General features: G+C 46.0%; 1 protein-coding gene across 2 annotated transcripts; it reads right to left on the reverse strand.

Annotated features, from left to right (window-relative positions):
• Positions 1 to 449: 449 nt before the first annotated feature.
• Positions 450 to 16681, reverse strand: DEFB119 (defensin beta 119). Of its 2 annotated transcripts, none has more exons than XM_003833410.5 (2): positions 16514 to 16681; positions 450 to 726 (listed from the first exon to the last, which is right to left on the reverse strand). In XM_003833410.5, the coding sequence occupies exons 1-2, from the start codon at positions 16572 to 16574 to the stop codon at positions 533 to 535; spliced, it is 255 nt and encodes an 84-aa protein (XP_003833458.1). In that variant the 5' UTR covers positions 16575 to 16681; the 3' UTR covers positions 450 to 532. The 2 variants fall into 2 exon arrangements, with proteins under 2 accessions (XP_003833458.1, XP_008957167.1); XM_008958919.4 differs by lacking the exon at positions 450 to 726 and adding an exon at positions 15116 to 15321.
• Between the last annotated feature and the right edge of the window lie 4970 nt (positions 16682 to 21651).

Raw genomic sequence — 21651 nt, forward strand, 5'->3', positions numbered from 1 at the left:
GACCTTAACTATCAACAACAACAGCATCCAATATTCAAAGACCTTCTGCAATAACCACCAAACAGGCCCTTCAGCCTCACAGCTTGAAACCAACACAGCTTATTCCACATTACAGCAGCTCTGTTGGTTATAACGTTTTTTCATGAACTAGGCCAAAGTTGTCTACAAGATCTCTACCTACTGCCCTATGTATCCATCCCACTGGTTAAAGACCCTCCCTGAGTTCTACATGGCACAGATTAAGTCATAAATCTGCCTAAAGCCTTCGACCCTCCCTCATTCGATTCATTCTTCCCCCTTCCTCACCGGCTTGTCTAGCTTCTCTGTAATTGTTTCCCCAGTTTTCCAGCCTTCTTTCTCATAGGGCTCATCCAGAATGAGACAGACATTGTCACCATGCAAAGCCCAGTCTCTCACTATGATTTCCAGTGGACCAAAGACAGACAAGGGTAGCAGGCACATGAATTTTAATGAGGGGGGTTGACAGCAGGTCTCTGTGCCCAGAGAGCTTGAGAATGGTAATCACCAGCACTCAAGGTAGTCTTGGCCACTGCTTCTCATAAGACCAGTCGGTATTTTCCTCTTTGCCAGAAATGCTTATCCTCATGTAGGACTGGAGGCAGCAGGACTGATAATTTCTGCAATAGAGGTAGGGCTGTTCGTTCTTTTTGCAAGAGGCCCTACAAATTCCACTGTTACCCATGCGTCGAAGGATGTGGCGTTTGCCTGGCAAAGGAAAAAAAATACAAATAGTTAATTCACCTAGGAGTGACATAAATCTGATAAGTCGGGAAGCATCATAAAAACCTAAAGGGGGAGCAGGGAGAAAACCTAAAGGACAATAGTGACTTCTACTTCCAGAAAAAAAAGAGTCAATGTCTTTTTCTCTATTTGTCCTGCCAAGTTCGGTTTAAAACCCTGGGTCTGTGTGTGTATATGTGTGTGTGTGTGTACACTCTGAAAGGTAAAGTAAAGAAGAACAAGGCAGGGACCTCAGGACCTAAGGAAGGACACAGCCATGAATTCCCTGGGTTTTCTTTTTGCCTCATCGATTCCAGACTTGTGCTGGAGAGACTGACAACCTGGAAACACAAACGAGTGCAGACATAGAGTCCCAAGAAAAGTCTCCTCTCTCTAGCCAAAGAACCAGGAAAGGTCAATCTAGCAAGAAAGAACAATTTAGACAATAACCACTCCGCTCCAGGAAAAACCAAAGACAAAACTACACTCCCACTCATACATCCACCAAAGAAGGCTACGTGGAGAGCCTCTACTTCTGCCCTCTCCATGCTGTAAGGAGGTGTAACCTCCCAGAGTGGAACCCAAGTGGGGAGCGGGGACTATTGTCACTGCTGGATGGTCACAAGGCCCATCACCACCATGCAGTGTCGATAGGAATCATGTGGGAAGCCTCGACTTCCCCTATCTGGTGGGAAGAAGGCATCCCTCCCTCCACTTCCCTGATGGGGTGGTGACAGACAGGGCCTAGTGCAGAGTCAAGACTTTCACCACCACACAGTAGTAACAGGGCCACCACTCCCTGAGATGTGACTTGGAGGCCACACGGGGAACAGAACATCCCTCCCCATCCCAACCAAGGCAGTACCAGAGGAAATACACCTGGACTTCCACCCACCTGGCAGTATCCAGGCAGCACCCCACTGTCCTCACCAGAGCTGTATCAAAGGAGACAAGCCAACAAAGATCATTGAAATATGATCCAGCATCTCGTAACATGATAATATCAAAAACATCCGCGTTCCAGCAAAAATTACTCATCATACTGAGAACCAGGAAAATCTTAACTTTAATGAAAAAAAAGACAATCAACAGAACTGAGAGCCACCCAAGTTGTGTGTATCTATAGCTCATTCCTTTTACTTCTGAGTAATATTCCACAGTATAAATGTAGTACAGTCTATTTAACCATGTGTCTGCTGAGGGCCATTTTGGTTGTTTCCAGGTCTATTAGGAGTTGGGGATTTTTTTCTTTAAGACCATGTGTTTCTTTATTTAACAACTTCTCCCCAAAAGGAAATGTTTTTGAAAATCCCTATCGTTTATAAATTGAAGAGGATCAACCTGATAATAGGTGAAATTTTCAATAAAATGACAGGAACATTTAAAAACACAATGGACTAAATAAAGATTTTTGTATACTGTTGCTTCTAGCAATAATAAAATAGGTAATTTGGAACAAATACCTGGAAGATGAAAAGTGGACACTTTTTTTTTTTTTTTAGACGAGTCTTGCTCTGTTGCTTAGGCTGGAGTGCAGTGGCGCAATCTTGGCTCACTGCAACCTCCGCCTCCCAGGTTCAAGTGATTCTCATGCCTCAGCCTCCCATGTAGCTAGGATTACAGGTGCACGCCATCACACCCAGATAATTTTTGCATTTTCAGTAGAGATGGGGTTTCACCATGTTGGCCAGGCTGGTCTCGAACTCCTGACCTCAAGTGATCCACCCACCTCAGCCTCCCAAAGTCCACTGCACCCAGCCTGGACACATTTTTTTAATTTGTCGGAAGGCATTAAAAGACAAAATAATGGAGGTTGAGTGGGCCTAAACTAAGAAAAAGTTTGGAAAATCACTATTTTTAATTTTAGCTGCTCTAATAAGTATGTAGCAGTATCTCATTCTAGTCTTTATATGCATTTCCCTAATGGCTAATGATGTTGAACATCTTTTCAAATGCTTATTTGCTATCTCTATATCCTCTTCAGTGAAATGTCTTTTCATATCTTTTGTCCATTTCTAATTGAGTTGTTTATTACTGTTGAGTCTTTTTTTTTTTTTTGGAAGAAGTCTCGCTTTGTCGCCAGGCTGGAGTGCAGTGGTGTGATCTCTGCTCATTGCAACCTCTGCCTCCCAGGTTCAAGCAATTCTCCTGTCTCAGTCTCCTGAGTAGCTGGGATTACAGGTGCATGCCACCACACCCAACTAATTTTTTTTTTTTTTGGTGAGATGGAGTCTCTGTCTCTGTCACCCAGGCTGGAGTGCAGTGGCACTATCTCAGCTCACTGCAAGCTCTGCATCCCGGGTTCACACCATTCTCCTGCCTCAGCCTCCCCAGCAGCTGGGACTACAGGAACCTGCCACCACGCCCACCTAATTTCTTGTATTTTTAGTAGAGACAGGGTTTCACCATGTTAGCCAGGATGGCCTCGATCTCCTGACCTCGTGATCTGCCCGCCTCAGCCTCCCAAAGTGCTGGGATTACAGGCGTGAGCCACCATGCCCGGCAAATACTGTTGAGTCTTAAGAGTTGTTTCTATGTTCCAGATACAAGTTCTTTGTCAGATATATGGTTTGAAAATAATCTTGCCCTGTTGTAATTTGTCTTTTCAACCATCCTCTTCACAGGGTGTTTCACAGAGTGAAAGTTTAAAATTTTGAGTAAGTCCAATTTATTGATTCTCTTCTTTTCTTTTCTTTTTTTTTCTTTCTTTTTTTTTTTTCTTTTTTATTTTTTTTCTTTCTTTCTTTTTTATTGATCATTCTTGGGTGTTTCTCGCAGAGGGGGATTTGGCAGGGTCACAGGACAATAGTGGAGGGAAGGTCAGCAGATAAACAAGTGAACAAAGTTCTCTGGTTTTCCTAGGCAGAGGACCCTGCGGCCTTCCGCAGTGTTTGTGTCCCTGGGTACTTGAGATTAGGGAGTGGCGATGACTCCCAACGAACATGCTGCCTTCAAGCATCTGTTTAACAAAGCACATCTTGTACCGCCCTTAATCCATTCAACCCTGAGTGGATACAGCACATGTTTCAAAGAGCACAGGGTTGGGGGTAAGGTCACAGATCAACAGGATCCCAAGGCAGAAGAACTCCTCTTAGTACAGAACAAAATGAAAAGTCTCCCATGTCTACCTCTTTCTACACAGACACGGCAACCATCCGATTTCTCAATCTTTTCCCCACCTTTCCCCCCTTTCTATTCCACAAAACCGCCATTGTCTTCATGGCCCGTTCTCAATGAGCTGTTGAGTACACCTCCCAGATGGGGTGGTGGCCGGGCAGAGGAGCTCCTCACTTCCCAGTAGGGGCGGCCGGGCAGAAGCGCCCCTCACCTCCCGGACGGGGCGGCTGGCCGGGCGGGGGGCTGACCCCCCCCACCTCCCTCCCGGACGGGGCGGCTGGCCGGGCGGGGGGCTGACCCCCCACCTCCCTCCTGGACAGGGCGGCTGGCCGGGCAGAGGGGCTCCTCACTTCCCAGTAGGGGCGGCCGGGCAGAGGCGCCCCTCACTTCCCCGACGGGGCGGCTGGCCCGGCGGGGGGCTGACCCCCCCACCTCCCTCCCGGACGGGGCGGCTGGCCGGGCAGAGGGGCTCCTCACTTCCCGGTAGGGGCGGCCGGGCAGAGGCACCCCTCACCTCCCGGACAGGGCGGCTGGCCGGGCGGGGGGCTGACCCCCCCACCTCCCTCCTGGACGGGGCGGCTGGCCGGGTGGGGGGCTGACCCCCCACCTCCCTCCCGGACGGGGCGGCTGGCCGGGCGGGGGGCTGACCCCCCCACCTCCCTCCCAGACGGGGCGGCTGGCTGGGCGGGGGGCTGACCCCCCACCTCCCTCCCGGACAGGGCGGCTGGCCAGGCAGAGGGGCTCCTCACTTCCCAGTAGGGGCGGCCGGGCAGAGGTGCCCCTCACTTCCCCGACGGGGTGGCTGGCCCGGCGGGGGGCTGACTCCCCCACCTCCCTCCCGGACGGGGCGGCTGGCCGGACAGAGGGGCTCCTCACTTCCCGGTAGGGGCGGCCGGGCAGAGGCACCCCTCACCTCCCGGACAGGGCGGCTGGCCGGGCGGGGGGCTGACCCCCCCACCTCCCTCCTGGACGGGGCGGCTGGCCGGGCGGGGGGCTGACCCCCCCACCTCCCTCCCGGATGGGGCGGCTGGCCGGGCGGGGGGCTGACCCCCCCACCTCCCTCCCGGATGGGGCGGCTGGCCGGGCGGGGGGCTGACCCCCCCACCTCCCTCCCGGACGGGGCGGCTGGCCGGGTGGGGGGCTGACCCCCCCACCTCCCTCCCAGATGGAGCGGCTGGCCGGGCAGAGGGGCTCCTCACTTCCCAGTAGGGGCGGCCGGGCAGAGGCGCCCCCCACCTCCTGGACAGGGCGGCTGGCCGGGCGGGGGGCTGACCCCCCCACCTCCCTCCCGGACGGGGCAGCTGGCCGGGCAGAGGGGCTCCTCACTTCCCGGTAGGGGCGGCCGGGCAGAGGCGCCCCTCACCTCCCGGACGGGGCGGCTGGCCGGGCAGGGGCTGACCCCCCCACCTCCCTCCCGGACGAGGAGGGAGGATGCTCCTCACTTCTCAGACGGGGTGGCTGTCGGGTGGAGGGGCTCCTCACTTCTCAGATGGGGCGGTTGCCAGGCAGAGGGTCTCCTCACTTCTCAGACAGGGCGGCCGGGCAGAGACGCTCCTCACATCCCGGACGGGGCGGCAGGGCAGAGGTGCTCCCCACATCTCAGACGATGGGCGGCCGGGCAGAGACACTCCTCACTTCCCAGATGTGATGGCGGCCGGGAAGAGGCACTCCTCACTTCCTAGATGGGATGGCGGCCGGGCAGAGACGCTCCTCACTTTCCAGACTGGGCAGCCAGGCAGAGGGGCTCCTCACATCCCAGACGATGGGCGGTCAGGCGGAGACGCTCCTCACTTCCCAGACGGGGTGGCTGCCAGGCAGAGGCTGCAATCTCGGCACTTAGGGAGGCCAAGGCAGGCGGCTGGGAGGTGGTTGTAGCGAGCCGAGATCACGCCACTGCACTCCAGCCTGGGCGCCATTGAGCACTGAGTGAACGAGACTCCGTCTGCAATCCCGGCGCCTCGGGAGGCCGAGGCTGGCGGATCACTCACGGTTAGGAGCTGGAGACCAGCCCGGCCAACACAGCGAAACCCCGTCTCCACCAAAAAAATACGAAAACCAGTCAGGCGTGGCGGCGCGCACCTGCAATCGCAGGCACTCGGCAGGCTGAGGCAGGAGAATCGGGCAGGGAGGTTGCAGTGAGCTGAGATGGCAGCAGTACCGTCCAGCTTCGGCTGGGCATCAGAGGGAGACCGTGGAAAGAGGGGAGAGGGGAGAGGGGAGAGGGGAGAGGGGAGAGGGGGGAGGGGGGAGGGGGGAGGGGAGAGGGGAGAGGGGAGAGGGGAGAGGGGAGAGGGGAGAGGGGAGAGGGGAGAGGGGAGAGGGGAGAGGGGAGAGGGAGCTCTATCTACCACACAGTCTTCCAAGCCTGATTCTCTTCTTTTCTAGGTTATTCTTTTGTATCTAAGACCTCTTCACCAAACACACGGTCTGAATGTTTTTTCCCATGCTTTCTTCTAGAAATTTTATAGTTTTACATTTTATATTTAAATATATAATCCTTTAAAAATAATTTTCTTTAGAGACGGGGTCTTGCTATCTTGCCTGGGCTGGAGTGCAGTGACACAATCATAGCTCACTATAACCTCAAACTACTGGACTCAAGTGATCTTCCCACCTTAGCCTCTCGAATAGCTGGGAACTAGAGGCACAGTCACCACACTCAGCTAATTTATTTTATTTTTGTAGAGATGGGATCTTGCTATGTTTCCCAGGCTGGTCTGGAATTCCTGGGCTCAAGTGATCCTCCCGCCTCAGCATCCTGATTCACTGGGATTACAGGTGTGAGCCACCATGCCTGGCTGTTATGATCCATTTTAAGTAAATGTTTGTGAAAGGTGTGACATTTACGTTTAGGTTTAGATTTTTTTTTTCGCCTGTAGATGTTCAATTGCTCCAGCATCATGTGTCGAAAAGGACCTTTCTTCCAATGAATTGCTTTTGCACCTCTGTCAAAAATAAGTTGGCTGTACTTCTATGAGGCTATTTCTGAGTTCCCTATTCTGTTCCATTGATTGATGTACCTGTTTCTCCACCAAGACCACACAATCTCAATTACTATTACTATATAATAAGTCTCAAAATCTGGTAAAATAATTCTTCCAACTTTATCCTTTTTCAAATTTGTTTTAGCTATTCTTATTCTTTTGCAGATTTCTCTTCAGGCAGGGTATAGACAGAATAATCTGGTCTATATCTACAAAAAATCTTGCTGGGATTTTGACATAAATGCCTATGTCAATTTGAGGAGAATTAACATCTGTTATTTGAGTCTTACAAGATAGGAAGATGGTGTGTCTCTTCATTTATTTAGCTCTTATTTCTTTTATCAATATTCTGTAGCTTTCAGCATACAATTTCTGTACATAGTTCGTTAGATGTACACTTAAGTGTTTTATTTTCTTGGAGTGACTTTGAATGGTATTATATTTTTAATTTCAGAGTGCACATGTTCATTGCTATTATATAGAAATACAATTGATTTGTGTATGTTTACCTTGTATCCTGGGACCTTACTGAACCTACTTATTAGTTTTAGGTATTTTGCCTTTGCTTTTTGTTTTGTTTGTAGATTTCTTAGGATTTTCTACATAAACCATTATGACATCTTCAAATAGACACCATTTTATTCCTTCCTGTCTAATCTGCATGCCTTTCATTTCCTTTTCTTGCATTAATGCAATGGCTAGAAATACTCAGAACTAAAAGGAACGAATTATTGATACACATAGTGTGGATGGATCTCAAGAGCATAATGCTGCTTAGCTGGGCACAGTGCTCACGCCTGTAATCCCGGCACTTTGTGAGGCCAAGGCGGGAAGATCACTTGAGCTCAGGAGTTCGAGACCAGCCTGGGTGACATGGCAAAACCCATCTCTACAAAAAATAAAAAATTAGCCGCATGTGGTGGCACGCATTTGTAGTCCCAGCTACTGGGGAGGCTGAGGTGGGAGGATCACTTGAGCCCAGGAGGCAGAGGTTACAGTGAGCTAAAATCACACCACTGCACTCCAGCCTGGGCGACAGAGCCAGACCCTGTCTCAAAAAAAAAAAAGAGCATAATGCTGAGCCAAAAAAGAAATAGCCAATCACAAACTCTCACATATGATTCTATTTACACAGCAATGTCAAGTGACAAAGCTATAGAGATGGGAAAACAGATTAGTGGTTGCCAAGGGTTAAGCATAGTGACAGTGGGTGGGGACAGGGAAGAGGGCTGGTATGACTTTAAAGGAGCAACAGGTGGCAGATCTTCGTGGTGATGGAACAGTTCTGCAGCTTGGTCATGATGGTGGTTACATCTACACATGATGAAATGGCATAGAAGTATACACATATATTGGACCAATATCAGTTTCCTGGTTTTCATATTGTATTACAGTTATATAAAATCTAAGCATTGGAGAAATCTGGGTGAAGAGTACACAGGACCTCTCTCTTGTAACTTCCTGTGAATCTACAATTATTTCAAAATAAAAAGTAAAAATATCAATAAATAACCTAAGGGGCTATAGAGAGATTAAAAAAACAAAATCTAAAAAACAAGAATCCCTAGGTGACCAATCCCAGTTCCCATTTTACTTGCTGTGTATCCTGGGGCAAGTTTCTGCACCTCTCTGTTCTACCCTTTTTCTCATATGTATAGTATAGACTGGAAAAATATCTAACCCCTAGAATTTTGAGGATTAGTGGCTGAATACATAGAAGGCAATAAGGGACTGACACATAGTAAGAGCTAAATGAATGTTAATTATTATTGTTGTTTTAAATTATCATTTGAGCAAGACCCAGAAACTCCTCTGCATCCTTGCTAACCCTGCCAGCCAGAACCACGTAGACCTAACACAGTGGTCCTCTGCTCCCTCCAGCCCAGAAGGTTCTCCACCCAGATTCCTGGAACCTGGAGTCAGCCGTTTGTGCCCCCACCAGATCCACTCATGCTTTCGCTTGTGAATTCATTATTCATATTCAAGAAACACTCACTAAATCGCATTCGTGCCCAGCACTGGGCTTAACATCAGGCATGCAGATGTAAATAAAACATCATCTCAGCCCCTAAGGATTTCCACCTAATATGTGTGTGTTTGGGGGATTGATGGAAAGGGGACAATAATTCAAATAATTACACAATAACATACATGTCATAACTCCTTAAGAGTGACAGTTTGTGACGCCAATCAGAACTCAGTTTGGAGAAAAAGTGATAACCTAGAAAAGGGACATCAAATTCTCCATAGCCTTTAAAGAGCCAGTAAACAGAGAAAGAAATGTTGAGTGCTGAGGGAAAAGTTCAAGCTAGAACTGTGTACGTAGCTAAAATTTTCTTAACCGATGATATGGTTTGGCTGTGGCCCCACTCAAATCTCGTCTTAAATTGTAGCTCCCATAATCCCCACATATCATGGGAGGGACCCAGTGGGAGGTAATTGAATCATGGGAGTAGGTTTTTCCTGTGCTGTTCTTGTGATAGCGAATAAGTCTCATGAGATCTGGCCAGGCGCGGTGGCTCATGCCTGTAATCCTAGCACTTTGGGAGGCCGAGGTGGACGGGACTCTTGAGGCCAGGAGTTCGAACAAGCCTGGCCAACATGGTGAAACCTTGTCTCTACTAAAAAATACAAAAATTAGCCAGGCATAGTGGTGTACATCTATAATCCCAGCTACTTGGGAGGCTGAGGCAGGAGAATTGCTTGAGCCTGGCTACAGTGAGCCAAGACCGTGCCACTGCACTCCAGCCTGGGCAACAGAACAAGACTCTGTCTAAAAAAAAAAAAAAAAAGGCCGGGTGTGGTGGTTCACACCTGTAATCCTAGCACTTTGGGAGGCCGAGGCGGGCAGATCAAGAGGTCAGGAGATCGAGACCATCCTGGCTAACACGGTGAAACCCCTGAAACCCCGTCTCGACTAAAAATACAAAGATTAGCCTGGCATGGTGGCAGGCGCCTGTAGTCCCAGCTACTAGGGAGGCTGAGACAGGCGAGTGGCGTGAACCCGGGAGGCGGAGCTTGCAGTGAGCCGAGATCCCACCACTGCACTGCAGCCTGGGCGACAGAGCAAGACTCTGTCTCGAAAATAAATAAATAAATAAATAAATAAATAAATAAATAAATAAAGTCCAACAAGATCTGATGGTTTTATAAAGGGCAGTTCTCCCGCACACACTCTTTTGCCTGCCATCATGTAAAATGTGCCTTTGCTTCTCTGCCTTCTGCCATGACTGTGAGACCTCCCAGCCATGGGAAACTGTGAATCATTAAACCTCTTTTTCTTCATAAATTACCCAGTCTTGGGTATTTCTTCATAGCAGTATGAAAATGGACTAATACAATAGATAAGGATACATTTAGATATTTTCAAAAGTAAACCCACTGAGAGACTTGATCACCAACAGGAGCTTCTTAAGAGTAAATTACAAGGGTTTAAAAATATAATTCCATAGAATGAATAAGATCTGGTATTTGATAGCATAACAGGATGACTGCAGTTCACAATAATTTATCGTACATTTTAAAATAACTAAAAGAGTATAATTGGATTTTATGTAATACAAAGAAGAGATAAGTGCTTGAGGTAATGGATACCCCATTTACCCTGATGTGATCAGTATATACTAAATTCCTGTATCAAACTATTTCATGTGCCCCGTAAATATACACACCTACTATGTATCACAAAAAATAAAAATAAAACAACTTTTAAGATAAAAAAAATTCACCGAAAACAAAAAAGTAAACTATAAGAAGAAAGAAAAGAGTTCTTATATGAAGATCTGAGAATCAAAGTGAAGGAATAATAGATATGGTATGGGAAATCAAATCATAGTGGATGAGAGGTGAGTCACAACCACAGTATAAAACATTAAGTTTAAGCAGATATCTGCAATTTGAAAATTGGAATTTGGAAAAAGTGTCCTCTAGTCTGCAAGTGTGCTAATTAGGATCAGCTGAGATCCCTCCATTCTGACATTATCCTCCCTAAATACGTGAAATGTAGACTTTTAACATAAATTTTTAAAAATTTTTTCTAATGTTCAGAAACAGTTTTTCCACTGTTTCCATGTCACTTCATGTGAGTGGTAAGAACAGTAATGATCATTATCATTCTTTTCTTTTTGTTTTCAACCTAACCTGAGTCAATTCTCTCTGCCTTCTATTTTTGTAAAATATAGACACCAGAAGACACCATCCCAACTGAATTTAGACAATGTTATTGTAAATTTCAAAAAGAAAAGAAAAGAAAACTGAAAAAAATAAGCTACTGCTCTCACCTTAATCAGAATGAATGTGAATCCACAATACAATTAACAAACATTTCTGCCTTAGACCCCAGGAATACAAATTAACAAACTGCTAGACAAGACTATTATTCTGCTAGATGGAGAGTGAAGAAAGTCTAAAAGAGGCAAGGAATGATATCACCTCAAGCCTCACTGTTTTCTCAACTGAAAAATCCTTTTTCTACTCCAGATCTCTACTCAGGCCTCATTTTAGGATTCCCTGAGAATTGTTCCTTTCTCGTAGAATGCCCAAATCAAGTGATAATCCAATGTCTGCCATTACTCAGTGACAGTTTAGTACCTACTTTGTATCAAAGAAACAAGACAAATAACAAAAGACAAAAAAAAACAAAAAAACACAGTTTGATTCCCTGCTCTATCTTAATACTGCGTGACTTGGGCTAATTATGTCACCTCTCTGGACCTCAGTTTCCTAATAAGTAAGATAGGGATAATAAGAGGATTGTTGTAAGAAGGGAATGACACATAGCAAGGGTCAATGAGAACTATTATTATAGCTATTATAATTGTTAAGAAATAATGACACAGGGCTGGGTGTGGTGGCTCATGACTGTAATCCCAGCACTTTGGGATGCTGAGGCAGGTGGATCACTTGAGCCCAGGAGTTTGAGAGCAGACTGGGCAACATAGTAAGACCCTGCCTCTAAAAAAACAAATAGAAAAATTAGCCAGGCATGGTAGCACACACGTGTAGTCCCAGCTACTCAGGAGGCTGAGGTGGGAGGATTGCTTGAGCCTGGGAAGGTTAGTCTACAGTGAGCCATGATCGCACTACTGCACTCCATCCTAGGCAACCAAGCAAGACCGTGTCTCAAAAAAAAAAAAAAAGAGAGACAGATAGTGAGACAGAGTTTATGTGAAGACTTTCATGGGTGGGAGCATCAACTGAGCTATGAAGGATGAGAAGGCGTTCATCACAGAGGTGAGCTGAGTGTTGGGGACCAGCTGGAGGGAGCCACGAACAAACGCAATGTGGGGGGCAGGAGAGGATGGCGAGAGGGTTGCAGTGGCTGAAGAGAAGGTCTGTGAGGGACAGTCATGGGAGGTGAAACCGGGTCACCACGTGAGGGCTTTGAATGTCTGGACCCCGGGTGGTGATGAGCAAAGGAAGAAATCTAAGCAGGAGAATGACATAGAGAAGTTTCCTACCAAGAATCCCTCTAATAATAGAGATTAATGCAGAGAAAACCTGGGGGCCGGGAGACCAGTGAGGAACCATTTTTGATGTTCTCACCCCGGGCCTCGGGGCACAGGTAGCTCTCATGGGCAGCCTAAGTGTCCCAGCTCCCAGAGACGCAGCAAAACTGTGAAAAGATTATGCAGCTCCTGCCTCTGAAGTGGGCTGAAAAATAGGTTGTGAACCTAAGTATGCATCAACAGATGAACAGATAAAGAAAGTTTGCATAAACACAATGGAATACTATTCGGCCACAAAAAAAGCATGAAGTTCTGTCATTTGTGGCAACATAGATGAGCATGATGTTAAGTGAAATAAACCAGATACAGAAAGATAAATATTACTTGTTCTCACTCATATGTGGAAGCTTAAAAATGTGGATTTCATTGAAGCAGAGAGTAAAATAGAGTTTATCAGAGACTGGGAAGGGTAAGCGGGAAGGGAGAATAGGAAGAGGCTGGTTAAACGGATACAAAATCACAGCTAGATAGGAGGAATAAGTTCTAGTGTTCCATAGCTCTGTAGGGTGACTATAGTTAATCATTTATTGCATATTTTCTTTTTCTTTTTCTTTTTCTTTTTTTTTTTTTTTTGAGACAGCGTCTTGCTCTATTGCTCAGGCTGGAGTGCAATGGTGCAAACTCAGCTCACTGCAACCTCCACCTCCCAGGTTCAAGTGATTCGCCTGCCTCAGCCTCCCAAGTAGCTGGGATTACAGCCACTATGCCTGGTTCAATTTTTATATTTAGTAGAGACAGGGTTTCACCATGTTGATCAGGCTGGTCTCAAACTCCTGACCTCGTGGTGATCCACCTGCCTCGGCCTCCCAAAGTGCTGGGATTACGGGGGTGAGCCACCGCACCCAGCCTATTGTGTATTTTCAGTTAGCTAGAAAGAGGACTTTGCATGTTCCCAATACAAAGAAATGATAAATGTTTGAGGTGATGGATATGCTAATTACCCTGATTTGATGGTTACACTTTCTATACGTTTATTGAACTATCACACTGTACACCATAAATATGTGCAATTATTATTTGTGAATTTAAAATAATTTTTTAAAAGAAATGGATTATCAGTCAGAGCAGGATCCAATACCAGGCACAACCCTAACATTTGCAGGTCCTGAGGCAAGAAGGCAAATGAAGGCTACTGTGTCATGTCCTTTGTCTGCATACTTAAATGTTTTAATCAAGCTAATAAAAAGAATACATAAAATATATATATCCTCATTTACAAAATAGCCCTTCATAATGACCTGAAAGGTCAGGTTTGAATTTATAATTCTCTGATTCCTCAGAACTCCATGCAGGAACATGGCATTCCGAGGGAAGCCTGCCCAGCCCACAGCTCACCTCTCTTCTCACCCATCCCTAGCTCTGCCCACAGACCCTGCAAACAAGAGCATCCCTTGATGCTTCTCCTGCCTAGGGGTCGGCACCCAGTGGGCCTCACCCTCCAGGGAGGGACCTTGAGGAAAGGCCCCTGCAGCTCCTTGAAGCAGGCACAAGGTTTCTCTGGGCAGGAAATCCCAGGACCCAGCTACTCAAAGCATGACCCAGAAAGGGAGGAGGGCAGGCAGAGGCTCCTCGTGGGCATATTCCCCTTGCTCCCAGCAACTCCTCACCCCATGAGGAGGGACTTAGCCAGAGGAGGGGCCCCTCTTTCCAGAGTCTAAGGGCAGAAATATTGAGCTGAGAGCAAATAGTCTTCCTGGATGATAATGAACTCCTTCTGTCTGTCTCTATGCCATGAACCATGCTTTACCGAGCACTCTTGGTCCCTGGCCTCACTGCAGAGGACGCAGTTCAGGGTGAACAACTAACTGTGTTGGTTAAATGGGGCCCAGAGAATAGGACTTGAGAATAAAGTCTGGGAAGACACCCAGATTCTCTAGATTCCCAAACAGGATTCTTAAATGTTCCCCACGAGTGAGTCTTCTCCCCAGCTAAAGTACCAATTCAAATGAGACAGGCTTCTGTCTCCCTCAGAGTCTAACACAGTTGGAAGGCACACAGTTCATATTTCATAAATCCTTGAATAAATCAATGAACAATAGGTGACGACATTTGTTGAGTGCTTACCTTTGCATTATTATGTCATTTCATCCTTACTGCAATCCTGAAATAGATTCTACAATTACTCTAATTTACAGAGGAGGAAGATGAAATTCTGAGAAGTTTATATGCAGAGTCTGCCAGTAGTAAGTGGCAGAGCTGAAGTGAATATGAATGAATGAATCGGTGAAAGAATGGAAAAAATGAATAATGAACAAATTCATATATAAATAAGCAAATCATTTGCTTTATCTTTTTTTAGTACTTAGACACCTTCTAACCCCTGGGGCTGGGCCTCTTGAGCACTAGAAAGCATCAGCTGGTTTCTCTAGAACCCCAAGGATTTGGGTTATATTCAGCCCCATCCACTCTCAGCCCATTCACTCTCAAGATGGACCAACTCTCCCAGCCTAAGGATTCTCCCACTCTTTAGGCATCTGCTATGCCTTTAAATCTCTCAGCTCCCACCATGTTCTCCCCAGTCCACTCCTGACTCAATAGCCTCTCCTGCAGCTGGTAGATGGGGAATCATCTTCAAGACTGTAATGATCACACCATCGCTATGACCCAGCCCTAGTGACTTCTCTCGACTAGCTCTTCACCTCCCCCTGCCATCCCCCCACCCTCAATCCATTTGAAGTATCATTCCTTATGATTGACAGACACCAGAAACAAATTTGTGAGTTTTAATGAAATGTGGACCCTAAGCAACCTGAAACAAAGTCATTTCTATCTATTAGTTATATTTGTCTTCGTTTTTGGAGCTGTTGTGGACATCTGAGGAGTGGTCCAGCCAAGGATTCCATGAATTGTTACTGGTTGGATTGTTAAATAACGACTAGGAACACAGCACCGTTTACGATTTCGGCAGCGTATGATGCTGTCTTCACCATCTTTGCACAACAACCGGCAGTGTCCATCCATCCAACACTCTACTTTGGGGCATATGAACAACAATTAAGCAGATGTTAGTATCCCTCAAGCGGAGAGAAAAGACAAGGCAGAGGAGGAACAGGAGGACAGGGAAGAAGAGAAGAAAGCCAGCTGAGTGAGTAATGCCAGACCCAGTCCCAGGAAAAGAGAGAAGAGACCTTGAGAGGGAAGAGAACTGAGACAATGGTTCCAACTGAGAACTCCGAAGTTTTTGGGAGAGCCTTTTTTGGACTTCTCACCCTTCTGTCTTCCTATCCCCCAACTTCCTACTCCTTACTTTGGAATCAACTGAAGCTAATTAATGTCCCACCTAGCAGAGCTAGGGATGAAGGGAAAAGGACATGATCACCTGTAATATTAGGGAACGAAGAGGATTCACTCACATTACACAGACCCTGTTTCTTATCAATAGCCTGACCCTATTTAACATAAGCCCAACAAGCCTCAGCTCCAGCCGCATCCCAATCTGCAATCTTCCTTGACCCTATATTAACCCAATTCAAACTCAAACTCATTCAGGCCTACCTTAATTAGAACTCCCAGCCTTACGCAACTCAATGCCCCCAAGCCCCAACTCCAAGCCAAACCCTAATCTAATCTAATCTAACCCTAATCTAATCAAGTCACTAACCTCAATTCCCAGCAGTATGCCATCACCAAGCTGAACCCAATCACACTGCAGCATCCAGCACTGACTCCCATTCTCAGCCCAAGCCCCAGCCTAATCCCCAACACCAGCTCCACTCAACCCCAAATCCCATCCTGTCTCCAACTCTGCCCTAAACCATCAGGGAAGCCCAGCTCCTCACCTCCAGCTCATCCTAATATTCCTTCTATCACTCCAATCCCAAGGTTTTTCCTCCACATCACAACTCACCCCAACCTCCACTCTAGTCTTCCGAAGTCCTCAACAAGTCCCCAACCTGCACCCACGCTTTGCCCCTCAACCCTCTCCCAAGCTCCCACCAGGATACCACCCTGGCCCTCAAGCGCCAGATGCTCCAAACATCTATCATCCCACCACTCTGGCAAAAAAGAATCAGAGAGAGATATTAACTTGAGATGATCCTGGGCAAACCTCCCGAAGCTGCAGGAGAGAAGGAAAGGCTTCAGATGATGCCCACAGTGAGAGGGAAGGGAAAGACGGGAAGCCCATGACCAGGAACCCAGACCCCCGAGAGAGGCTCACGTTACCTGATATCACTGGTTCTTCTATGGCCAGAAGGATGGCAAGAAACAGGTAAAGAAGTTTCATGGCTGGCAGACCTGAGAGGAGGAGGTGGCTGAGCTGCAGGGGAAGGAAATAGGGTTCCCTGCAGCAGGGCAGAGATGAGCTTTGCTTTTATCAGCAGGGCTGTGGGCAGTGAATTAGAACAGGAGGGGATTTATATGAGGTCATCCAGGCCAAAGGACAGTGTGTAGCAGATGTCTCAGCAAAGCACAAGATGAGAGTGTGGGAAACTGGCCAGTACCAATGCCAGTAAAGGGACAGGTCAATTAAAGCCATTTGGCCTGTGAGACCCACAAAGGAATTAATTAATGCATAATAAATACATATCAAGAAATATTTAACTTAAAAATTACTTTGCACTTCTCTGATAAATAGTAAGAACATTTATTCAACACATGTGTTTGTCTCTTTGTTTCTTCCTTTTGAATTATTTAGTCAGATATCTGGACAATTCTATTGGGGTGTTGTTGGGTACTTGCTGATTTGCAAGAGCTCTTCAGTGCTGTTATTATATTAACTGTCTTGTCATGTTTGGTGACAATATTGTTCTCCATGATTATGTTCTGTTTTAAAATATATTTTTTCCTATAAATGTTTAAAAGATATTTAAATCTTAAAAACTAAATTAAACAGGCCAGGTGTGGTGGCTCACACCTGTAATCCCAGCACTTTGGGAGGCGAAGACAGGGACATCACAAGGTCAGGAGTTCGAGACCAGCCTGGCCAACATGGTGAAACCCCGTCTCTACTAAAAATACAAAAATTAGCCAGGTGCCTGTAATCCCAGCTACTAGGGAGGCTGAGGCAGGAGAATTGCTTGAACCTGGGAGGCAGAGGTTGCAGTGAGCTGAGATCACGCTATTGCACTCCAGCCTAGGTGACAGAGCAAAACTCCATCTCGAAAATAAAAATAAAAAAATTTTTAAAAATAAATTAAACGAGAATTACTTATTCTCAGCTTTCTAACAGAAGGATACACATGTGTAATGTCTTTCAGAACTTTGAACTTGCCAATCTTGTTTCAGTTCAGGGCCTTAGCAGTTGTCATCTGTTCTCCCTGTAAAGCTCTTTCTCCAAATCTTCCCATGAAAATCTCCTGCTCATCATTCCATATCATCCCAAATGTCACCTCCTTGGAGAGACTTTCCCTGGCCACCTTAGATAACGGTAACTCCAACCCACAGTCACTCTGGACTGTAATAACTTGGTTTATGATCTTCATATATGTATCTATTCTTTTAAATTTTATTTTACATGTTTGATTTTTGTCTCTCCACTTAGAATGTCAGAAACCTGGCTTATAACCCCAGTACCCATAACATCACTTGGTGTATTAAGATACTTATTCAACTGTTTTAACTGATATTCCCCCCAAATAAGAACGATTCCAAAAGACAGACATGGATTTCTTTTTTATGTAAAAGTCTGGGTATGCAGTTAAGTGTGACAGCTTCACCATTCAGCAGGCATCTAGGTTCCTTTTGGCTTGATGCTCTGCCATCCTCAAGAGGCTGCATCATGTGATGACCATGAGCTGCTCCAGTTCCCACCGTCAAGTTCCCATCCAGCCATCAGGAAAGGAGGAGTGATGGAAGTGAAATGCAACACCCTTCCCTTTAAGGACACCACTCAGAAGTTTCACCCCTCGGCTTGGCACAGTGGCTCACACCTGTGATCCCAGCACATTGGGAGGCCAAGGTCGGTGGATCATTTGAGGTAGGAGTTCAAGACCAGCCTGGCCAAACTGATGAAACCTCGTCTCTACTAAAAATACAAAAAAAAAAAAAAAAATTAGCCAGACGTTGTGGTGAGCACCGTAATCCCAGCTACTCAGGAGCCTGAGGCAGGAGAATGGCTTGAACCCAGGAGGTGGAAGTTGCATTGAGCTGAGATCGTACCACTGCACTCCAGCCTAGGCAACAGGGTGAGACACCGTCCCTCCAAAAAATAAGAATAATAAGTTGCACCCTTTGCTTCCAATCCTGTCCACCTCCCAGAGCTCATTTAGACCATCATGCGCAGCTGCAAGGGAGGCTGGAAATATTTTCCTTATTCTAGGCAACCATTTCTAGCTAAAATATAGGGGTTGTCTTATTAAGAAGGGAAAGAGATACATGGGGGGTGGAGTTCTAGCAATCTCTAACATACCTGACATTAAATATTAAATAATATTTAATAAATATCTGTAGACAAATAAATATAACTTACTTTAATAAATAATTATAGATAAATAACTTATACATTGAGTAAGGCTATCAGAAGTGATCTAGTGGGGAGGAAACCCAAGTCCCTGTAACTCCAGGGCTTTGGGAGGCCAAGGGGGGAACCAGATTGAGCCCAGGAGTTCCAGACCAGCCTGGGCAACATATGTGACCTCATCACTACAAAAAAATTTTTTAATTAGCCAAGTGTGGTGGTACACACCTGTAGTCCCTGCTACTCAGGGGGCCAAGATGGGAGGATTGATTGAGTCTTGGAGTTCAAGGCTGCAAAACATTCAATTGTTGTTTTTCTGCCTTCCCTGCAGCTAGAATATGGACACGTGGGTAGGTTCAGCCAATCAGATGACTCCATCCTATTTTTTGAATCAGGTGCTCAAGATTCCAGGAAGAAGGAACAGTAGATAATTTATCTCAACAAAGGAGCCCATTGTGATGTCCAGTTTCCAGGGGCAATAGGGAAGCAGGGCAAATGGGGTAGAGTTTAGGGTCCTGAGCAATGGCGTTTGGTGGCAGCTGTGTCCTCACTAGACCAGGTCCATCTGGTGATTTTTCACTCTGGCTCCTCCTACCCTTCCTCCCTGGTTCCTACCCATTTTCTAAGCCTCGCTCTAGGAATTCTCTGAACTTCTAAACAGCCAAAAGATTCCCTTTGCTAAACACTCTTATGGATGCAGTGACCATGGGCAAGTTGTTTAACCAATTTTGGAGATAATAATACGGGCTCATGGTTTGTTGTGACCTTTAAGTGATAAGTGCCTATCCAGAGTTCAAAACAGTGCCTGGCAGGTAGTAAGTGCTCGATACATTTTAGTTACAATTTCTTTGTTTCCAGGTAAGGGAGGAGGGAATTTAGAGCCTTGAGCGCATTTGACCTCTACAGCCTCAGTGAAAACGAAGCCAAGTTTCTCTGTTGTGTCAGGGATTAGGGCTTGGAGAAAATAGGCAAGATCTCAAGAAGCCCCTGTCAGGCATGGAGGAAATACACTGGGCAGAAAGCTGTGAGGGGGGACCTGCGATCAGGGCTGGATGGCTCAATAGGAGGACTGAGCACCTGCCCAGGCTCAGGGCACTGGCAAGACATGGGCCAAAACAAAGCCAGAAAATCTAAAGAACCCCCTTTAATTTCAGTAGACAGGAATGCTTTGTATCATTTCACAGAAGTAAAATTTTATTTCAGAGTTGAGTGTTGTTTTATTTTGAATTCCACTGGGAGTGCTGTAAACTTCTTGGTGTTTAACGTTACTAAAGGTGTTCATGAGGACTTGCTTGGTGTGTAATGGAGCTGACCAGGATAAGGGAATTTGGGGGTGCTATTCAGCAGTGTGATGAACACACCAGGCATGCAATTTGGTCCAAAACTGAGCAACTTACCATGTGTCCTTAGCATGTCATGCAACATCTACAGGACTCAGTATTGAAATGAGATTATAGCAGAGGAGTTACAAGCCTGTATTCTAGAGTTAGTCTCCTGGCTGTGTTACCTTATAAAAGTTACTTAAGGCTAGGTGCGGTGGCTCACGCCTGTAATCCCAGCAATTTGAAAGGCTGAGGTAGGCAGATCATTTGAGGCCAGGAGTTTGAGACCAACCTGGCCAACATGGTGAAACCCAATCTCTACTAAAAAATACAAAAATTATCCAGGTGTGGTGGGACATGCCTGTAATCCTGGCTATTCAGGAAGCTGAGGCAGGAGAATCGCTTGAATTCTGGAGGCAGAGTTGTAGTGAGCCAAGATCACACCACTGCACTCCAGCCTAAGCAAAAGTGTGAGACTCTGTCTCAAAACAAAAAAAAAGTTAGTTAACCTCTTTGAATCTCAGTTTCCCCTTCTATAAAATGGGGGTAATAATATTTCATAGGGTTGATGTTAGGATTAAATGAGTGATTACACATAAGGCACTTCGAACAATACCTGATACTTGACTTCAATATAAATATGTGGTGTTATTATTGTACTAGACCAGAAGTTCCCAACCTGGAGGTTCCAGGCATTTCCTCACTATAGCTCTTTTCAATATTTCATAAGCCCTCTTAGGAATCCCTGTTTGCAAAGGACTGCCCAGGGAGTACTGTGATGACTCAGAAAAATGGCTTTGACCAACATAAGGAGAAATTGAAAAAGATGATTTAATTGCTATAGAACGTTTATATTTCAACATCTGGATTTATATTTGTGTTGTATTTTGTTTGTGTGTACTTATGTATACATGTGTAGATTTGTGCAAGTGTTTATATGCTCAAATTTTATATATTTTATGTATATTTTATGTATGTTTATATGGTTTATATGTATTTTGCATGAGTATTTGAATGTGTATGTGTACCTGCATTGATTCTTACATTAGTTTGCATGTAGACATGTAGAACATGTGTTTCAGTGTTGTTTAGTACCTGTGTACATGGGCATCTGTTCTCAGATCTCCAAATGCCGTAGCCTGAGCTCCAGTGAGCTCAGTCCCTTTGTTCCTCTCAGGTCTCTACATCCTGTGACTCTGGAAAATGACAGTTGCTTGATGATTCTTCTATTCAGCTAGGAGATCTGGGCCAAGGCTAAGGGAAGTATGGGGAGCATCGTGGCCAAGAAGCAGAGGCCACTAAGGGAAAAGAGGCCAGGAGATAAGGGATGAGGGGAGTCTTAGTCAGAGAGCCAACTTGGCCCATAATTGCTGCCTGATATCTCCTGGGGCCCACCAAGACTAGAACAGACTGTAGCTTCAGCCTTTGTAATGCCTCCCACATGGGTACAGCCTGGCCTGGCCAGTTCTGAAGACTGGACACCACCCACTCCCTCGAATCTGTGCAGTCGCATTTGTAAGTCCTTGAAAAGCCACCCATTCCCTGCAGCCTAAATTCCACAGCAGGGAGAGTAGGGAACCATT

The sequence above is a fragment of the Pan paniscus genome, chromosome 21 (assembly GCF_029289425.2).
Source record: "Pan paniscus chromosome 21, NHGRI_mPanPan1-v2.0_pri, whole genome shotgun sequence".
Taxonomy (NCBI): domain Eukaryota; kingdom Metazoa; phylum Chordata; class Mammalia; order Primates; family Hominidae; genus Pan; species Pan paniscus.

What these genes read in the sequence shown, in the direction of transcription:
- DEFB119 (XM_008958919.4), bottom strand. Translation starts at nt 16,574, where the DNA reads ATGAAACTTCTTTACCTGTTTCTTGCCATCCTTCTGGCCATAGAAGAA. An exon ending in AGAAGAACCAGTGATATCAG is followed by an intron (nt 15,322 to 16,513) that starts GTAACGTGAGCC and finishes TATGCCCCAAAG; the next exon opens with TAGAGTGTTGGATGGATGGA.